The sequence below is a fragment of the Suillus clintonianus genome (assembly GCF_016758775.1).
Source record: "Suillus clintonianus strain FC179 chromosome Unknown DEU56scaffold_57, whole genome shotgun sequence".
Lineage (NCBI taxonomy): Eukaryota > Fungi > Basidiomycota > Agaricomycetes > Boletales > Suillaceae > Suillus > Suillus clintonianus.
This window is the reverse complement of record NW_024539281.1, coordinates 75,473-93,381: the sequence shown is the minus strand read 5'-3', so window position 1 is coordinate 93,381 and position 17,909 is coordinate 75,473. Positions and strand designations below refer to the sequence as shown.

Below are 17,909 nucleotides of genomic sequence, written 5' to 3'. Positions count from 1 at the left end.
AGCGGACCGGAATTATCCGGATGCGGTTCGAGTCCTGTTAGCACTCTTTTCTTCCATCAATTTGCAAGGTCCTGACAAGGTTGAGAATTGCATCTTTTTTGTTATGCAGTGGATGTGTATTATGCACTGGGTAAGGAAATCAGGTTAACGTTAGTTTTAACGTTAACTTAAACTCAGTCTCGGAGGGGCGAAAAGACAATAATTCGACACTCTCACCCCCCGTAACACCCTGCGTTCCCGCGAAGGATCGCATACTATCGAAGTTGAGATGGTATAGTATTTCAAATACAGAGGTCAGCAGCCCGGAAGGCGTCGGTGACCGAAAGATAAAAGAAGGCAGAAGCAACCTGAAGGAAGACAATTTCACAAATACACACTTAGCACTAAAGCATAGTGGGTCTTCTCGGGAATAGAGCGGAAGTGCTGGGAGAAATGCGCATGCTGCAGAAAGTTGTTTGTCAAGCCGGTCCAATTCCGAGGCAAGAACCGCGATTGCAACCAAAAATATTATCAATTATCACAGCGCCGACCGGGTGCGAACGGATGTCGATCTACTATTGATCTTCCCTTGATCCCCCAAGGCTCATTCCATGGCATGGGAGTACTCTGGAGCAAGCGTCATTGAGAATGACGGGCGCTGAGGCCTGAGGGTTGGCAGAACTTTCACAATAGATTCAGCGACATCATTGAACCCGTGATGTGATGTAAAGTAGCAATTGCTGCAACGTTGACATATTAGCGCCTAGCTGTCTTCAAGACTCATTCGAATTTCACGAGGCTACATTGAGGTCCGACGTTTGTGATTCTGTGCACAACAAGTTAATAATCCATCAGTAAGGACAGGAATGACGAGCCTATTGAGCTGCAAGAAAGTTGCGCCTTTCCGTCGATTCCCAGCCTGCATAGTACGTGAGAGTAAGAGTCCAACATCACTGGGTGGCCGTCACAGGCCGTGCAACGGTCGTTCCGAGTCCCACTGTCATGTGGACCTGGTATAGAACACGGTCACCCCCAATTGGATATCCGTGAAGCATGTGTCCAAACAAAGTCTGTTTAACTGAGAAAGTTTACGATTACGCTTATGTAAAGTTATTAATATCAGGCTTTATCATCGACCATCAAAGAACTTTCGACACTCCGCAGCACTTCTCCAGCGGCACAGTCAGTCAATTGCCAGCGGATCCCAGGATGTTGCTAATTCTGAATCACTCCTCTGTTTTGGACTCATGGCGGAAGGACAGATGAACATATTCTCTACCAACGATATGTAAACATCGCGCTGGTGCATACTCACTTCGCCGTGTCACCATTTTATCTTCTTGTGTTGACGTGGGCACAAGCCGATAAAGAACGACAGACAGGCTGAGACAAACCGAGATGCCGAGATACCGATGCCGTAACGAGTCTACTTCGCGAACGAACCTGCACGAAGCTTTTCTTTGATCTCTTACAGAACTGACGGCATCATCATCTTTGCATTATTATATAGTGAGTACCTACTTGTCACATTTGGATGGACTGTCTTCTTTTCCTCGCTTTACTCATGACTAGCCGGCAGTCTCCTCCGAGTCGCCCTCGTTTATCGCTGGGCACCCTTCATTGGGGCAACATTGGTGGAACTACATCGCATAGCAGTAAGCCTCCCAAAATACCTGCACCCATGTGAGCACAACGCACACGTTCATAAGCCTAGAGCTTAGAGTTGATGGTCGTCCTTCTAGATATCGACATGCTGCCCCGTCTGGACCTTGGCCATGGGTGGACCTTGAGTCGGACACCATTTTAGAAACGGAACCCGCTCCTCCACCAAGGCCAGTGGAGCAATGGAAGTGGAGGGGGTATCCTCAATGTTTATTCGGGAACTGGGTCGCCGATCGAGTTGCACGGTGCAGGATGGTCGAAAACTGTTCCAAAGAGCCTCGAGAAAAATGCAAGATCTATTATGTTGATGTGCTTAAAACTGGAGACTTCAAGCCGGCCAAGGACACCGATCCACCCATTGAGGTTGATGAAGGCGCGTTAAGTCAGCTTTGGGATCAGTTGCAGACAGAGGTGAGGAATAGCCGTAGTTTGTTTTGGACCAACTTAATCTGTTTTCCCTACAGCCAACAGATCTTCGTCTTCGGGTCTTGCTCGTCGACAACATGAAACATCCTATACTTCAGATGCTAGGAACAAGGTGCTAGGGATTCGTTTCTCCAGACATGTACCCTGGGTTGAACGTAAATAGGTACAACATCGAACCGTGCTTTTTTACATCCTCGTTAAACTGGATCCCTTCTCGATATCAAGATGAAGTTGTCAAGAAAAAAGGAGATCGTAAGTGCTCTTTGCGTTCTACCCGACAGCGCTCCTAAACCCCGCAGACATTACGGTAACACTGTTGTTTGTACGCACGGCACCATGGGAAAAGACTGCGGCGCCTTCTCAAAATAAGAACATTTACTGTGCGTTTGCTAAGCTCTCGCGCAAAACACAACCTGATCGTTCTCCAGGTGGTGAAAAAGCTACAGACACGCAAGAGTCGCTTCGTCTTCGCTCTGGTAGAGTCTTTCCCCCATTTTTGGTACTGTATCTTTATTTTATTTTATTTCAGTCCGTTCGCCAGCGGAAAAGTACCTTCTTCAAGATCTGCTCGCTCTCCACATGATAAGATCATCCGACCCCAGTGGCAGTACTATCATATCTTACCACCCAGGTGCTCAGTGGAAAAGGACAACCGCAGAGCGACTGAAAAGTCTAATCCACAAAGTGGGAGAGAGCGTGTATTGGCAAAAGATATTCGAACAGTCTAAAGATCCAACATTTGTCTTCTTGGCTATACTTTGGTATGCACTGTACGCCTGGGACGAATCCTTGGAACACCTTTACACCCACATGAACTGGCTGGTACGTTTCTTTTTCGCTTTTGTCGTTCGGTCATTCAGCTATGCGATTATTCAGGAAACAAATGGACTACTGACAAATGATAGCCACCTCACGACTGAGTTACACAGTATCCAAGCTCAACTCCTCCATTATGCTTCACTTCTCGAGGATTTCCGAAAATCTGTAACCTTCGTCAGGAACACGCCGAGCCCTGTTCTGGAGTCCCGCGAATTCACTGACCATACAAGAAGGGACACGAATAAACTGATGCGGAAGGAATGCGACAACCTCCTTTCAGAAATTGAGAGGCTAGGTTTCCAATTGAAAAATATAACAGACCTCGTTCGTATGCTTGCTATGCTAGATTCGATCACCATTGATTTCAATGTCTAGGCTAAAGCGACCGTGAATTTCGTTGATAGTCGACGGATGCAAGATCTGACGACAGCAACTGTCCGTGATTCGGCCGCTATGAAACAGGCAAGTTGGTATCTCAATTAGCTTGACGATGCTAAATATCCTCTATAGATTTCCTATTTGACAATGATTTTCCTCCCTGCGAGCTTCGTTGCGGTATGTGTAATTCCAGCCTCTCGATGATAGGCTCAATGACCTGCTTCCAGGCAGTTTTTGGTATGAATGTCAGGGAAATTACCGATGATGCCACAGAAACCTTGTCCCACTACGCGGTGGTTTCTATTGCGTTTACAGTGGCCACTGCATGGCTTGTAATTGCATTCCAATCTCACTCCCCGTTCCACGAGGCAGGAGCTGGATTTTGGCAGCGTCTTGCTTGGCCATTTTCATATGTCATAAGACCCACAGGCCTGCGGCAATTAATGAAAAACGAGCCCGGTGGACTTCTGTAGGCAGGATTTTTTTTCGTTTCCAGTTCACATTGCAATACGATCACTTAACTATGATGAGACAGATTCAATTATTAGATGTAGAATTCTTCTTGTGTCCTGTACCATCACTTACATGTTACTGTACGTAGGTGACCCCAGGTTCCTCGCCTTTAGATCTGTGTCTATCGAGTTGGGTGTTCGGGGCACTTACATCCTATCGTGTAGTCCTATCTACAGTGTTGCACCGCATGGTACCAGTGTTTATGATTATTACTAACTTCATCCAAGACGCCTTTTGCGCAGCACATTTCCGGTACACGATGAACAGGATAATTAATACTGATTTCTTAACTCCTGAGCAGTCTGGACAGACTTCAAATAGGTGTGCAGTCATGCAAAACCAATGTGGCAATACCTAGATATATCTACATCTACATGGACGGAGCGTTTGATCCCGCGGAAGGCAATTCACGTACGTCGACGCACGTGCACTCTACTTGAGCGCTAAAAGTCAAACTCCTCCTTGTCATGACGACGTCCCAACAATCAGCCTGTCACAAGTATGAGAACAACTAAAGCACGACCCTTCAGATCCGTAAGTGTGTGACCAACCGTAAAAAACATGTCGCGGTGTCCCTAAGTTCTAACGTAACATTAATATTGGCCTACACCCCCCTCGGAATGGTCATGAATGTATGACATACAATAACCAGCGCTCGCACTAGTACACCGTAACTAGTAGACATGGCATCTTCTCTATCTTCTCCACCTCTCAAATCTCTGACTCCCGAGCTATTGACCCAGCTCAAAGAGCGCAGTGACAAGTTTCTCTTTGAGACCATCAGCACGAATTGGAAGTGCAAGTTCTGCCAAACCGCCGACGAGCTGAGCATCTTCCGACATGCTGTCGGATCGCTCAACAAAGATGAGCAGGAATTTTTGCGGAACTTCCGCGAGCTCGTTCCACTCACCGTCTACGATGCTTATCAACCCTTCGTGGCTCGGTTCTTTGATACGCCCTGCCAGGAATCTGAGGTCATTGACCTCTTTGCACCTGGTTTACCGGCCTTTATTGCATCCTCGAGTGCGACCTCGGGTAAGGCGCCCAAATTTTTCGCCAAGTATAAAGGAACAGCTTCACGTGCGATAACCACTCAGAGTCAGAGTGTATACACCTATAATTTAAGATACAGAAAAATCTTGAATGTCTTCCGCGGAGACCAAGACATCGTTCGAAAAATTATTGTCACCCCAGCGAGTGGTGGGTTGTTGAGGATGCAAATGGGATGGAACCCGGAACAAGACGAAGATATAATGTCGTTTATGGGTGAGTGTCATCCGAATCTTTGATCAGTGCAAGTGTACCTTATAATTTGTAACTGTAGTCCCAGGGGAGACTGCTCCGCACGCAGTAGCCATGGTCACACATCACCCCTCATTTCTTCTCTTGCACGCGTTGTTCGCGCTGGCCAATCGGGGCGTGGATATCCTTAGTGTCCTTTTTTGCACGACATTGCTCGACATGTTTATGTACATCGAGCGTGATTGGTCCAGTCTTGTGGACGCCATTGATAGAGGGACAATACCGGATTTCGAACATATCGAGCACGTGCGGGACCATCTGGAGGCAAGCACAAATTTATATTTCCCTGGTGGCTGTATACCTGATAGTTGTATAGCGGCACTTGCATCCAAACCCTGTCCGTGCGGCTGAGCTACGTTCCATCGGAGCACCTTCCAAGACCGTTGGGTGGGCGAAATACGTCTGGCCAAATCTAAAGATAGCATTCAGCACCGGAAGCGGCCCTTTCTCGTCTGCTGTGCCAAAGGTCGGTCCACTCCTGCATTCATTCTTCGATATTATGCATCAGCAATTATTAGGTGAAACATATTCTTGGCCCTGATGTGATACTACAAACACCAGGATATGGTTGTAGCGAATGTGTCATTGGCGCTACTTATCAGTCTGGGGACCTCAACCGGTTCAAAGTTTTGTTGATCGATGCATTCATTGAGTACCTTGACGTGGACGCAGAGGAGGTCTCCAACAAGCTATGCGCGGCGGTGTGTCTTTTTGTCGAGTTGCATTGAGCGGTGGGCCTGATCCACACTAGTGGGAGGTTAAACCAGGGAGACTCTATGAGCCTGTCCTAACCACTTGCAATGGATTGTGGCGGTACCGACTTGGTGACGTAGTTGAGCTATTGGGTTTTGCTCCAGACGATGGATCTCCCGTAGTGAGATTTGTTGAACGGCGGAAGTCAGTCATGGAATGTCTTCCAGCGCTGGTTGAGCTGATTAAATGTTGCAGTGTGGTTATCAAATTCGATTCCACATCTGTCACGGAAACTCAGCTGGTCCAGTCAATATCCTCTGCAACCCAAGACACAATCGGGCAAGTTATGGAGTTCACTTGCTTCAAAGACGCCCGAGAACTCCCCTCGACTGTTGGATTTTTTGTGGAATTAGCAAACGAGCCAGGCAAGCCCCCTCATTTTCCTGTGATTTCGTAAGTAAGCCCTCCAACTGCAGTTTCATTAGGCGCCTCCCCGCACCTCGCGAAGCAGCGACTGCGGGATGCCCTCTCAGGTGTGAACGAAAATATTAGGCGCGCCTATGATGGCGGGGCGTTCGGTATGCCCACGATACGAGTGGTCAAGCCAGGAACCTTCGCGCAATACAGAAAATGGCGGGGGGAAGCGGCTGCGATTGGCACAAGTCAAGTGAAAGTACCTGTGGTGATGTCCGATACCACCGCTCAAGGGTGGATAATGAACAGAGTAGAACGAGAAATCTAATATTTCCAGTGTAGTCCTTCCCTTACGAAGGCTCCAACAACTCGTTTTACGAGTCTACAACTGGGGCACAGATTTATATTAGCATATAATGCGAGAGGTGTTCATTAGCTTACTCAAAGCAGCATAAATATTGATAGTCGGGGCGACCGACCAGTGTTGGGAAAGTAGAGTGCGCATGCTCCATAGCCTCCTACGACCTTGCCCGTTGCGTACCCCCACATTCACTCATTCTCTACCCCTTTCTCGCAAAGCTCCTCCCATATGTCGTGCATACCCACTGGCACACGCTGTTGAACGCTTTCAAACGAGTCAAGAGCAGGTCGGACATCCAATGCAAAACCGGGGTCCCCGTCAGAAGTAGGTGGTGCAGAGTAGTAATCGATGCATAGCAAAGCTCTGTTCCATCGCGCGGACGACGTACGATCCAATCATGGCGATCGAATGGAGGCTTAGTGCTGTGATACTGGTGTCAGCACCCAGAACCTTGTCTTTGGCGATATCTCGCTGGGCGAGCAAGATGCAGTTCCTCGTCACCCTCCCTGGGAGGTAATTTTTTTTATCAGTGATCATAATCAGCATAGCAAGCATATAACGCACTGCGGAACCCTCCTCTCCCACTTCAACACTTCTCCCAAGCTCTCATTCGAAAAATTGTGTATTTCCACCACTATCTCAACATGCTCAGCGGCCGTATCCAAACCTTTCCTTACTGGTGCAGAACTGCTGAGGAGATGAGTACTCCTACGTTTGGCGCGTGTCAGTTCCCGTTTCACTATCCACCACACGCGGTGTGGATGTCGTGGAACGCTTAGTCGGCAATGGAGAGGTTGGGCATCTGATTGGTAGTATTCAACGCATTAAGTGAAGAGCAACCAATGGGACATCCCCCCGAGGGTTTTGCAACAGGTGGGTCGTCGCGCTGGATTGGACAGCCAGTGCTGGGCGCATTATGCATTGGGCACGATAACGGTGGGTGCGTATCACAGTCGTAGGAGGCGGTGGGGAAACTGATTGACCCAAGGCAACAGAAGCAATTGAGTTACTTCATATGTTGAAATCCGAGTCGCAATTTGTTCAATGCATAGAGGAAGCAAATCGTAAATTATGAGATTGACCTAAGAGGGAACAACTCGTGGCTTGTGTAGAATAGATATGTATTATGAGTTGTAGCAGCTCTGGTAAGGAAAGCTTCCCTAAGGTCTCGCGACCGTACCACGTACGAGGGCGCACTCCAGCTGAGCTGCTCAATAGTCTGGGACTTGCGGTAGACTCCTGCAAGCAAAACCATTACGGTGGAATCGCAGGGGGACAATAGTGCGAGTCCATAATGAGTGAAGAAAAAAGTTATGCGCCACAATGATAATATATGGATTGGTTTAGGGCCGGCTGAAACGCGGTCATGTATACGATTTTGAGTTTCAAGAATCTGTCGCGTTCTTCTTGCGTTCTCCACTTGCATTCGATATCCTGGTGACTATGCCTCCAACAAAGACGACCAAAACGCAGTCTAGACAAATTGCTCCACCTGGTTCTCCCGCTTTGACATCAAAACCAAAAACCAAGTACTATCGCACTATTAAGCTTGAAACTCAGGAGGTCACGATTCCAAGTCAGAACTCTTATGGCCCACACCCCGCTCCAGCAATCGATCAGCCCTATCTTTACAAGCCGAGATACAAGGCATACTACGCCATCAAATCCCAGCCTCAAGAAGACAGGGCTCCGCCCCCGAAAGCCCCGACTATTCCATTTCTAACTCCAGCCGTCCGAGACGAGCTTTGGGCCATCTGGCAATCTGATCCCCGCATTCCAACAATTGCTTCGCGACGTGCATGGGCCGCCTCGCGGAATGTAAGCCCCATGCGCGTCGACCATTGGTTCAATGCTCGCAAAGCACAGGCGAAGAAAGTGGGTCAGCCGATAGCAAACGAGACATACGAACTTTCGCTGGAGCCACGAACCGTTCCAGTGACACTTGAAGTGAAGAGAGAGCTCTTATCTCCATCGCCTGGCTGGTACTCTGATACGACTGGTGTCAACTCGCCCTCTAACGACACGCTCGTCTCACTTGGTGCCGACGGTTCTGACACGTCTTACATGTCCCCGAGATCTTCCGTTACGCCTGCTCTGTCTATGACCCTGGAACCTCTGGAAGGAAACCCATACCTGCTCCATGAAGCTCGAAACTTTCCGCCAGTATCACGCAATCTCACTCCCAAGACACCTAACGAACAGGAGGCCAGTTTCAGCAAAGATCTCTACAGGTATGCTCTACTGAAGCGCGTTTGATGCTTGAAGCGACGCATATACCCACATTGCAACAGCCTAGCGCCAAGCTTTAATATTTACAACAACAGCAGCATCAATAACATCCCCTACAGTGAAGATTCGTTCCACAAAGTCTGTAATCAGGGCAATCGAGACATATCCGACTTTACTTGCACTCTTTGCAAACCCATGGAAGGTGATATCCCTTTGGTCATACATCTCGGAGCTGTCCCTGTACTCGTCCAGTGTCTTGGTACTAATGCATACGAGCTAGATCATCCGCAAATACCTCTAGATCAACTTGTTCAGCAGTCAATCTTTCCGTACGACCCTTCACCCCCTATACTTCCCACTTACGCCCGCCTTGATCCCGACCCCGATAACTTGATGGAACTCTCCGCTATCCCCTACATGTTCTGCACGCCCGGCCTGGCCGCCGCACCCACACCCGCCGGTTCCTCGACTTCCTGGATGGAGGTGGGAACTCACAGATGGACTTACTGATAATTGCTTCGAGGTTTCTGGCGTTAGCGCTTTGGATCTTCTGTTGATGGACTGTTGATGCAGGTCAAAAGGAACAGGCACTAAATTGGACAATAGCTTTGGCGCTGTGATGCTACCCCCTTGTACTGGATCGTTTTTAGACAACAAGTTCGATGTATTTGCTGCTCAGTGATGCATAATGTTGAGCTCGAAGGCTCCTGATACCATAAAATATTGCGATTGCAACGTGGACCAACGTATGTGTTATCTGGTGCGACGAAGCGGCTCATGTGCAAAAATAGATTGTGACGTCAATTGCAAATGGGCTCCAAGCTTAGGTTTGGCTATTGGTCACCAATGAAATTCGGGATGTACTTAGTTACCAGTACTATCTGATGACCCTTGAACATTCTTTGAATCACATGTAACTTATGGTTCTTCAAAGCTTTAAATTATAGTTGGACAGCCCCAGGTCAAATCTTACCCCACATCACCTCGCGAGCATGGCACCATCCCGTCCTCAAGTCCGCATACAGACAGATCCGCCTGAAGTCCTGGATGTATCAAACTCGATCATGGAAGCAGAAAGGGTCCAGCGCTCGACGTCCTACGGGCAGTCAAACGAGGACCAGGATGGAAAAACGACGAGCGAAACAGAGAAGGACGTCGATGGTTCTTCTGATAATGTGGCAGATGACTCGAAGAAGCAGCCAACAGCGAGGCAGAAGATCAAGCTGCCGCAGAGCTTGCAATGGATACCCTCTAACTCTACTTGGTCCAAATGGAAACCCGTCATTCGAAGCGCCCTTTCAGCCTGGATCACAGTGGTAGTGTTTGTTATTCCTCGAACAGAGAATCTACTGGGACAGGTATGCTGCGCTGTGACCCTTGTATTGTTGGTTTAATGATCATATGGTTTGAAGGCAGCCTTCCTTATCGTAATAGGTGAGGAGCGCTCATGCATGCTACTCAGCGTTTCATAGTCATTGACTCTATGTAGCTTCATTTTTGTCGCCGCCTAGCGAGCCTTTCATGGTAGTTCTGGAACGTGAACTCCTCATACTCACGTTTGTGCTATTGGGTTGGGGGTACGTACAATCTTTTCTCTTAGTGTCTTCGGTTATATGATGGTCTTTTTAGCTGGGTCTGCTTGGGCCTCATGTTTGCCAACTTAGCTCGCACACAAACGCTACCCGACGCTAGTCTACAGACTATCATCACAGGGGCGTATATCGAAGCAGCGGTAAGCTCCCTTTTGAAATGGGGTTCATGTATTCAATATTGACGCGCATGACCAAAGCCCAATGTAATCCTAGGCGTTTTCCTCTTCATCGCAAGTGTTTTCTTCCTGTACATCAAAGCTCGACAAGGCCCTGGTCCTTTCCTCTTCGCTGCCGTGTTTGGATGTATATGTGTTGGTGCGCACCACTAATACATATTTTTCTTCTTCTTGGAACTTATCGAATGCAGACATTTCCTTTACTACCGCCGCTCTCTTTCCTTATCCATACTACACGGTAATAGGTTTTCCCTCTCGGCAACACGTTCACTCACGAGTCTTTCAGATTGGTCAAATGATTGTTCTTCCCTTGGTCTTTCATTCTGCGATCGCACTCACTACGTCGATTCTGGTGTTTCCACAGTCTGTGTCCGCTCTATTTACGACGTGCTTGCAGGGGGCCATCGCCCCTCTTGCAAAGGTCATATCATTGCACAGGTCTCATCTCCTCGAGGACGTTACCTCATCCGCGTTCTCCTACACAGAGATTACAGCTGCAGCAAACAAAGCTGAGGATGCGATGCCTATGCTCGCAGCTGTCGCTCGATTGCTGAAAATCGATATCGTCTACGCGCGCTTCGCACCTACCGATTATGACGAATTGCATAACATCGTGCGGAAGCTCACGGTACGAGCGAATGGCATGAGTGTATATTATACACTCATCGATCCGACGCGGGAGAGATTCCCTGTCACGCCCGCTGCCTCCCTCCCGGGAACGCCTGTACGCTCCAGACAAGGTTCTCCTCGGCCTGATCGGCGGACCCCTATTGGGACAGAAGAGAAGCACGCGCCGTTTTCTAACCATGAACTCAGAGATCGCAAACAATCCCGCCACCACCAGCGGCCATCTTCCCGCCCACGGTCGTATCCTGCGAGTTCCACCTCACCCCTCCATTTGCACCGTTATAAGCACTCGCATTCGCACCACGCTCACCACACGCTCTTGCACAGCTCCTTGTTGCACTTGGCGCTTTCTCGGGCACCCAAGCGCACTGGGGAAACAGCAGTAGGTGTGTTTGAGTCGCAGAAATACTTGAATTTGGAGGCGATACATCTGTCTCATCCGGAATCGGCTTTCTTTACCGCTCGGGCGACGGAGCTACTCAGTAACAGCTGCCAGGATCTCCTGGGCGTGTGTGAGGAAGTACTTGTAAGCTCTGGGGCCTGGACAGGTAGTGTTAGGAAGCATCGCTTCAATTTTTGGAGGGGGCGCGATGAAGACAGGGATCAAATTCACAAGAAAGAAGTACAAAAGTACGAGGATTTGCTCGCAAAGTTAACTAAGGTGCTAGATGAATTCACAACCAAGAAGAGGTACATGGTTCGCGTGTTCTTGCGACGTTTGTTGCTGAGTGATCGTTACAGGTTGATTGTTTTGGACCCATACCGTCCAATGTTCGACCCCAGCTATGATGCATCGAGTGACGATGAAGTTCCTCCGCACCGGTTTCTATTCCATTGCTATGTATACCAGTACCACCTCTTGCGGTTTGCTATGCTATCACAAGACCTGGTGCGTCGATTTTTCTCCATCAGGTTGTTGATGAATATAATATCGCGCTCAGCTTAAAGAAATTATTCGACTCGAAACGGAAAGAAAGAAGCCCAAAATATGGCTTCCTTCGTTGCCGAAGTTGTTTGCGTGGACAACATGGGAAGCGTCCGAGACCATGGTACAGGAAGGCGACGATGAGGATCCTGGTATGTTATTGCTGTAGGCGTTCTCATCTTCAAGGTGGCTAACATCTCGGTACAGAAATGATCCCAGGCATAGACCCTGCTTGGATGACGGACCTCGGAAAGGCGGTGAAACGCGATCCTGATGCCCTTCCTCCAGGGAATGTACTCGAAATAGCCATGAACTGGATTTACCGCGCTGCCATTGGCATCGGAGGTGGAAACGTGCTCTTCGCCTTGAAAGCGGGAGCGTTAACGGGTCGGCTGTTATTCAGTTTTCGTCTGTTTTTCTGATCGTTTGCTTGCTTAGTGATCCTTTCTATCCCGTCTTTCCTCAAGTCATCTGCAAATTATGCATACAGTGAGCATGCAGAGCGTGCACGCCTTTGGTCTTTTGTTGACTGATAATTCCAAGTGAACAAGTTTGTTTGGGCGGTGTAAGTCGATCTATTCCTGCCCTGTAATGCTAGAATGATTGACACTCGTAAAGCTTCATGGGTCAGCTTACCATAGCGCGTTTTCGCGGAGACACGACATTCGGTCTAGTAGCTAGGATCGTGAGTACCTTTGCTGGCTGTTTGATTGGCACAGTCATGTGGTACGTCGCAGACTTGCAAGGATTTTTCGGGAATTCTCATTGGTGTTACAGGTATATTTCTGCAGGGAATGGCCGAGGTAATCCTTATGGACTGGCAGCTGTGTCTGCAGTCTGCTTCCCGGCAATTTTCTTTGCTCGATTGTACTGGCCCATCCCACCCATGACTAATTTGATTATATGGGTCACATCGGCATTGGTATAATTGCAAGCTGCTATCTCTGAGTGAATGAAACTGATAATTTGGCTTAGGTCGTGGGGTATTCATATGAAGACACTCATTTGACTGTTGCTTCGTCGCCAGGGTGGGGTATTGATGTGGCTTGGGTAAGTCATTATGTGCTTTTCTCAATATCGTAGTTGACGTGCGATCAAGCGCCGTTTCGTATTAGTCGTCGTTGGTGTCCTAGCTGCTGGGTGAGGACTCTCCTTGACTGCACATCTGATATTCCTTGACCACGATGATAGTATTTTCTCTCTCTTCCCTCCGTCAACAACGATTCGTTCGTATCAGCGGCGAACGCTGGCTACAACATCGGCCGAACTTGGATCGATCTACTGTTCGGTTGTGTCTTACGCGAACGCAGGCGTAGAAAAAGAAGACTCCACCATCATAATTCGGAGCCTGTTAGCCATCCGCAGCAAACTCAAGCGCTCACTCGTGCTGAAAGCGAACGTCATATACGAGGTGAATACCAACGTTCCAGATATAGACCCTCACATACCTTGATTCGCTAGTTTTCGCTGCGCGGAAAATGGCCTGCTGAGAGATATCAAAAGATATTGGAGATGCAATTGTGAGCGTCCATATCATATGACGATCCTGTCTTGCTGATCAAAAATAGGCAAATTGCGTACCAATTGTGCCATTTGATGTCCATAGTGCAGCATCTGGAACCTGCATGGGCTCATGCCTTCCTTCGCCGGACGCGGATGCTTGATTCGGATTTCCAAGGCGATGTACTTGCTGTCATCAGTACGTGTCCCGATCAGACTAGTTGGCCCGCGGTAACTTTACATTCCAATTCCTAGGTCTTATCTCCAATGCACTGCGCACAGGCTCCCCATTGCCTCAAATTACCCCATGTCCATTACTTGACAGGTTCATGATCAGGCACCACGGTTTGAACGTAGTGCATGAAGAGTCGGAAGATAATTATGGATTACCGCGGACGCTCACTGCGGAAACATTGGAGAACCTGCAGTACCTGTGAGTCTTATGTCATTTTCAGTCGAAAGGGTTATCACACACTTTGTTGTAGGACATTCTGCGTTGGCGTTTCCACCGCTTTTGGAATTATCACTCGACTCGATCGGTTGATGGTTGCTGTTAAAGAGCTGGTTGGGGAGCAGTATCATATTGATGGTGTGGGGATGGGGCATCACAGAACGTGGACGGGCGTAGAGATGACGTCGCCGACGATGTCTGTGAGAGCGACAGAAGTTTGAGGCGTTGATTTGTTCGAGTTTAACTATCTAGGAATATGTAATTTGTGTATCAGTAAGTGCGCACAGACCAGTATGACCTATTCGATTAGTCCATGGAGGAAGTCAAAACCTTGACGTACTCCACATACTCCACAATGTGATTCATGTCATCTCCACGTACCGGAAAAGAACTTCCGAGTGATTGCGCGCTTTGTCGAACTCGACCAGTATCGTGCGCGACAAGAAAACATGATTGATATAGAAAAAAAACAACTAAGAAATACAAGCGCATTGGCTGCCTGTGTTTATTGTCTACTGCGACGGATATCGCAGGCAGCGGAATAAAGATCATACCAGATCACCATGACACCCCTCGCACTACAAAAAACCCAACAACCCCGCTAAGTAGGTATACATGTCGTCGAAAGGTGTACGTTCAGCACTGGCGATAATACATTGATGGAACTGCACATCATATCATACTTCAAATCCCATATTCATCCAGATTCTGATTCGAAACGCCGGGGAATTTATTGGCCCTGCCGATCTCCTTCATCTTAGCTGCATCGCGAGCGTAATCTTCATCGCTCGGAGCATACGTATACGAAGGCCAACTCTCGCGTGTCAGGACGAGTCCCTGGTTAGGTTGGTCATCTGGCTTTGTCACGACGTGGAAATGTACATGGTGAACGCTTTGCCCGGCTGTCACTCCGTTGTTCTGATTGTCGTGTTAATTTAGCGCGCGCACGGAGAGGGCAAAGCAGGAACTTTGGGAGGCTGGGGCGTACCTGTATGATGTTGTATGATTCATCGCCGTTCATCACTGCTATCTTCTTCATGATAGGGCCGACGTCTGCCAGGAATTCGTCCGGGAGTCCGGGATCTGTTAATGTCCGGGAGTGGTCTGACATAAACTGTTTAACGCGAGCACGCTTAGATTGGACGGGTGCGCACATTTGGGTATGATGAGCGTATGCCCATGAGAAACAGGAGGCTTCGCGAGAAAGGCGAGACTTTTAAAGTGGGGTATGGGTGATAGAACGGGTGATCGAGTGATGGGGCGGCGTACCTGTATTTCGTTTCGTACACCTTGAAGCTCGGCTCTTTCCCGGCCACGATCTTGCAGAATACACATCTGGGGATATATTTGAGTGAGAGAAATAGGAAGGATTTTAGGTTTGAGACGCACTTGTCATCGAGACTTGTGCCATGCGGAAGCGTGCCCTCATCAACGTTTGTAGACTGTTTGGAGATCGGTAAGGAATTTGATGTAGTATCCATTGAGCGAGATGGGGTAGTCGTAGTAGGCAACTGAATGGAAGCGATAAGCTCTGATTGCTGATGCGGTAAAGGTACGGAAGATAAAAAAACAACACACCATTCTGTCTGGCTTTATAGTAGTCGATTCCACAGGAACAATGTCTTCTGTGGGAGGGTTCGTTCTACCGGTGAAAATAGTAGTGAGGAAGAGAATGGCACTGGTCAATAGGAAGGATTTGTGGCGTAAGAGGGTGTCCATAGTGTGGATTCAGATGATGGCATGTAGCAGGTCTTGTTGATTGGACTTATAGAAGGCTGTGGTATGTGGCACTGCCCACACACATCCGGTATTGTTCTTAGAAGCTTGGCCGTCCGTCGAAGCCTTGTTAATTTGGCAAGCAAGTGCCAGACTGCCACGGCACGCCCTATCACGATACCGGTTCGGGTCCCAGCGCTGTATTGCTGTGTTGTGTTAACGTTGTCTGATGAAGTGGACAACTGAACAAGGCAAACTTGAACATCAAATTGGTCCAAGCGCCGTCCGAAACCGTGGCATGGTGACAGAACAATTGTGTGCATGTTCCCTACCGACACAACATACCCAGTGTTTGTTGAACCGATGGACCCACACTTTGTTTGCCGTGGTCCAACATTGCGGCTTCATCTTAGTTCACCGTTTGCACACGACAAGAAATTTATAGCTGGCACGGGTTTGCCGCGCGGCCGACAAATGAGAATGCTGTGCAGCTAAAAACATCGTCATGGCAGGGCCCTGCAACAAACAATAATGTCTGGAATGATATCGTAGAGGTAATTACATGTCTATGGTGGTATACAGTAGCGACACATTCAAATGTGAGCCTGATGGAAAGCATTTGGGGCCACTCAGGCTTGCTTTGTGGTCAATTAAGTGAAGGCCAATGGCGCTGGCATGGCCCCCCGGGCAAACTATCACTGTACCTCACTGCACCGGGCAAAAATAAAATATATTGGCATGGGAGCATCACAACTCACCAGCTAGGCAACATTATGGGCAGCTAGAATTCTTTTCCCAAATTGGCCAGCAGACTGCGCCTCTTAGAGTCATTGCAAGTGTCAACGCCATATCAACTCGGCCTCCCGTGTAGGTGGTGTAAACAGGATCCATAAAATGGGTCGCGAGGCCAACAGGCAGTCGGTGGTGTGCAGCCAACACAGCGGGACAAGCACAGCTGAGGAGTAATGATAGGTCATGGCATCGAATGAACGCACGAGGATAGTATTTCAAAGCAAAAGGAGAGTAACTGGGCGGAAAGCATGGCTCACCACGTTTATTTGATTGTAGTCAATGCCTCCAGCCACAGCCAGCCATTGGCATGCAGTGGTCAACGAATCAAACATGCTGAGTGAAAAACGTAAACGCTCACATGAGCGGCATCCAGCAATTGGGATTCTGGTCCCTCCCATTCCACAAGAAAAGTCAGCGTGAGCGACCCAACAAAAATGATCCCGATACGAAATTGCACAGGATCGTCCCAAGCCAGACTTTTCTGATTTCTAGCATTCTTAGACTCGGAGGAATAACATCTGAGATGCCGCTTATCTCTCAAATCACCTCCTCGGCCTCTTCTTCGCCTCGTTCAGATGCATGATATTGAACGGAAGCGGAGGGTAATAAAGGAATAGTAATTTGGGCGGAAGGATCATAGCCATAATTGACTGAGATCCGAGTCGACGCCCTCCCACTGCACCCACTGGCAATGCAGTACAACATGTGGGTCGGCAGTCTGGTGGTTTTCGGGTGATCTGATCGGGAAGTGAACGCTTGAACGAGGGAGACGTAAAAGAAAGACACTGGTCCACAGGAAGAATGTGTAGCGCAGGTGTCCATAATGATCACAGACACCCGGGCTCACCATGGTGTTTTCAAAAGACACATCGAAATGAATACAACTCACCAAGCCTGGCAAACATGCTCACGACAACGGCCCGAGCACATATGAAACATGAGCAGCTTCATACGGTAATGGACTCATCCGCAAAATACAAATACAACCTCCATAATAGCAAGGGTCGACTCGACTCAGGCTTTTTGTCATTCACCACGCCACGGTACCGGAGGTTGAAAGAGCCCACCAGTGGGCACTGAAGCGCGGTTTTCAAGCCCTGACACTTCAGAATTCGTAATCATGGGCATCCCGCAACCTGTAAGTTGTGGCGGTAAAGTAAGAACGTTTGGTAGAACATCGTGATACTTATGTCATTAATGGGATGCATTGGCGGAGTTACCGACCGGGAGTCTGGGGTCTCGGACCTTCTCGGACTCGGAGAGTGGCACATTCCGGGACACCGTCACGGTGCCGTGCATGCATATCTATCATCCTTCACTCGACCCAGCACAGGGACATAGACTGTGCACAGCA

General features: G+C 48.6%; 5 protein-coding genes across 5 annotated transcripts; 4 read left to right on the top strand and 1 right to left on the bottom strand.

Moving 5' to 3' along the window:
- Positions 1 to 1,543: 1,543 nt before the first annotated feature.
- On the top strand, positions 1,544 to 4,056 carry DEU56DRAFT_954249 (uncharacterized protein; the record flags this gene model as incomplete). Its single annotated transcript, XM_041359206.1, has 11 exons — positions 1,544 to 1,662; positions 1,722 to 2,052; positions 2,106 to 2,179; positions 2,231 to 2,319; positions 2,367 to 2,447; positions 2,496 to 2,543; positions 2,597 to 2,889; positions 2,944 to 3,210; positions 3,262 to 3,321; positions 3,397 to 3,441; positions 3,492 to 4,056. The coding sequence occupies 11 exons, from the start codon at positions 1,544 to 1,546 to the stop codon at positions 3,735 to 3,737; spliced, it is 1,653 nt and encodes a 550-aa protein (XP_041206416.1). The 3' UTR covers positions 3,738 to 4,056.
- A 308-nt stretch (positions 4,057 to 4,364) lies between these two features.
- DEU56DRAFT_889906 (GH3 auxin-responsive promoter) lies at positions 4,365 to 6,514 on the top strand (the record flags this gene model as incomplete). The annotated part of the gene is made up of 7 exons (XM_041356270.1): positions 4,365 to 5,043; positions 5,102 to 5,343; positions 5,396 to 5,545; positions 5,598 to 5,780; positions 5,831 to 5,976; positions 6,028 to 6,217; positions 6,281 to 6,514. The coding sequence occupies exons 1-7, from the start codon at positions 4,461 to 4,463 to the stop codon at positions 6,512 to 6,514; spliced, it is 1,728 nt and encodes a 575-aa protein (XP_041206415.1). The 5' UTR covers positions 4,365 to 4,460.
- A 1,746-nt stretch (positions 6,515 to 8,260) lies between these two features.
- DEU56DRAFT_704087 (uncharacterized protein) lies at positions 8,261 to 8,467 on the top strand (the record flags this gene model as incomplete). Its single annotated transcript, XM_041347362.1, has 1 exon — positions 8,261 to 8,467. A coding segment is annotated over one exon (207 nt), but the record flags the coding sequence as incomplete, so codon positions are not given.
- A 1,181-nt stretch (positions 8,468 to 9,648) lies between these two features.
- Positions 9,649 to 14,401, top strand: DEU56DRAFT_981991 (uncharacterized protein). Its single transcript, XM_041359869.1, has 21 exons — positions 9,649 to 10,134; positions 10,189 to 10,210; positions 10,266 to 10,353; positions 10,406 to 10,508; positions 10,566 to 10,683; positions 10,736 to 10,782; positions 10,831 to 11,861; positions 11,913 to 12,060; positions 12,113 to 12,248; positions 12,304 to 12,483; positions 12,535 to 12,585; positions 12,640 to 12,661; positions 12,715 to 12,822; positions 12,874 to 13,018; positions 13,072 to 13,146; positions 13,196 to 13,236; positions 13,288 to 13,507; positions 13,558 to 13,616; positions 13,665 to 13,795; positions 13,852 to 14,029; positions 14,082 to 14,401. Exons 1-21 carry the CDS (start codon positions 9,769 to 9,771, stop codon positions 14,266 to 14,268), a joined length of 3,456 nt encoding a protein of 1,151 aa, XP_041206413.1. The 5' UTR covers positions 9,649 to 9,768; the 3' UTR covers positions 14,269 to 14,401.
- A 63-nt stretch (positions 14,402 to 14,464) lies between these two features.
- Positions 14,465 to 16,187, bottom strand: DEU56DRAFT_814760 (HIT-like domain-containing protein). Its single transcript, XM_041353748.1, has 6 exons — positions 15,626 to 16,187; positions 15,437 to 15,558; positions 15,317 to 15,382; positions 15,202 to 15,260; positions 15,036 to 15,151; positions 14,465 to 14,965 (listed from the first exon to the last, which is right to left on the bottom strand). The coding sequence occupies exons 1-6, from the start codon at positions 15,764 to 15,766 to the stop codon at positions 14,732 to 14,734; spliced, it is 738 nt and encodes a 245-aa protein (XP_041206412.1). The 5' UTR covers positions 15,767 to 16,187; the 3' UTR covers positions 14,465 to 14,731.
- Positions 16,188 to 17,909: the final 1,722 nt, after the last annotated feature.

Coding starts and splice junctions, on each gene's coding strand:
- DEU56DRAFT_981991 (XM_041359869.1), top strand. CDS start 9,769: ATGGCACCATCCCGTCCTCAAGTCCGCATACAGACAGATCCGCCTGAA. Junction 10,211..10,265: donor AGCCTTCCTTATCGTAATAG/GTGAGGAGCGCT, acceptor GACTCTATGTAG/CTTCATTTTTGTCGCCGCCT. Junction 10,354..10,405: donor TTTGTGCTATTGGGTTGGGG/GTACGTACAATC, acceptor TGGTCTTTTTAG/CTGGGTCTGCTTGGGCCTCA.
- DEU56DRAFT_814760 (XM_041353748.1), bottom strand. CDS start 15,766: ATGGACACCCTCTTACGCCACAAATCCTTCCTATTGACCAGTGCCATT. Junction 15,152..15,201: donor TACGCTCATCATACCCAAAT/GTGCGCACCCGT, acceptor AGTTTATGTCAG/ACCACTCCCGGACATTAACA. Junction 14,966..15,035: donor AATCATACAACATCATACAG/GTACGCCCCAGC, acceptor CACGACAATCAG/AACAACGGAGTGACAGCCGG.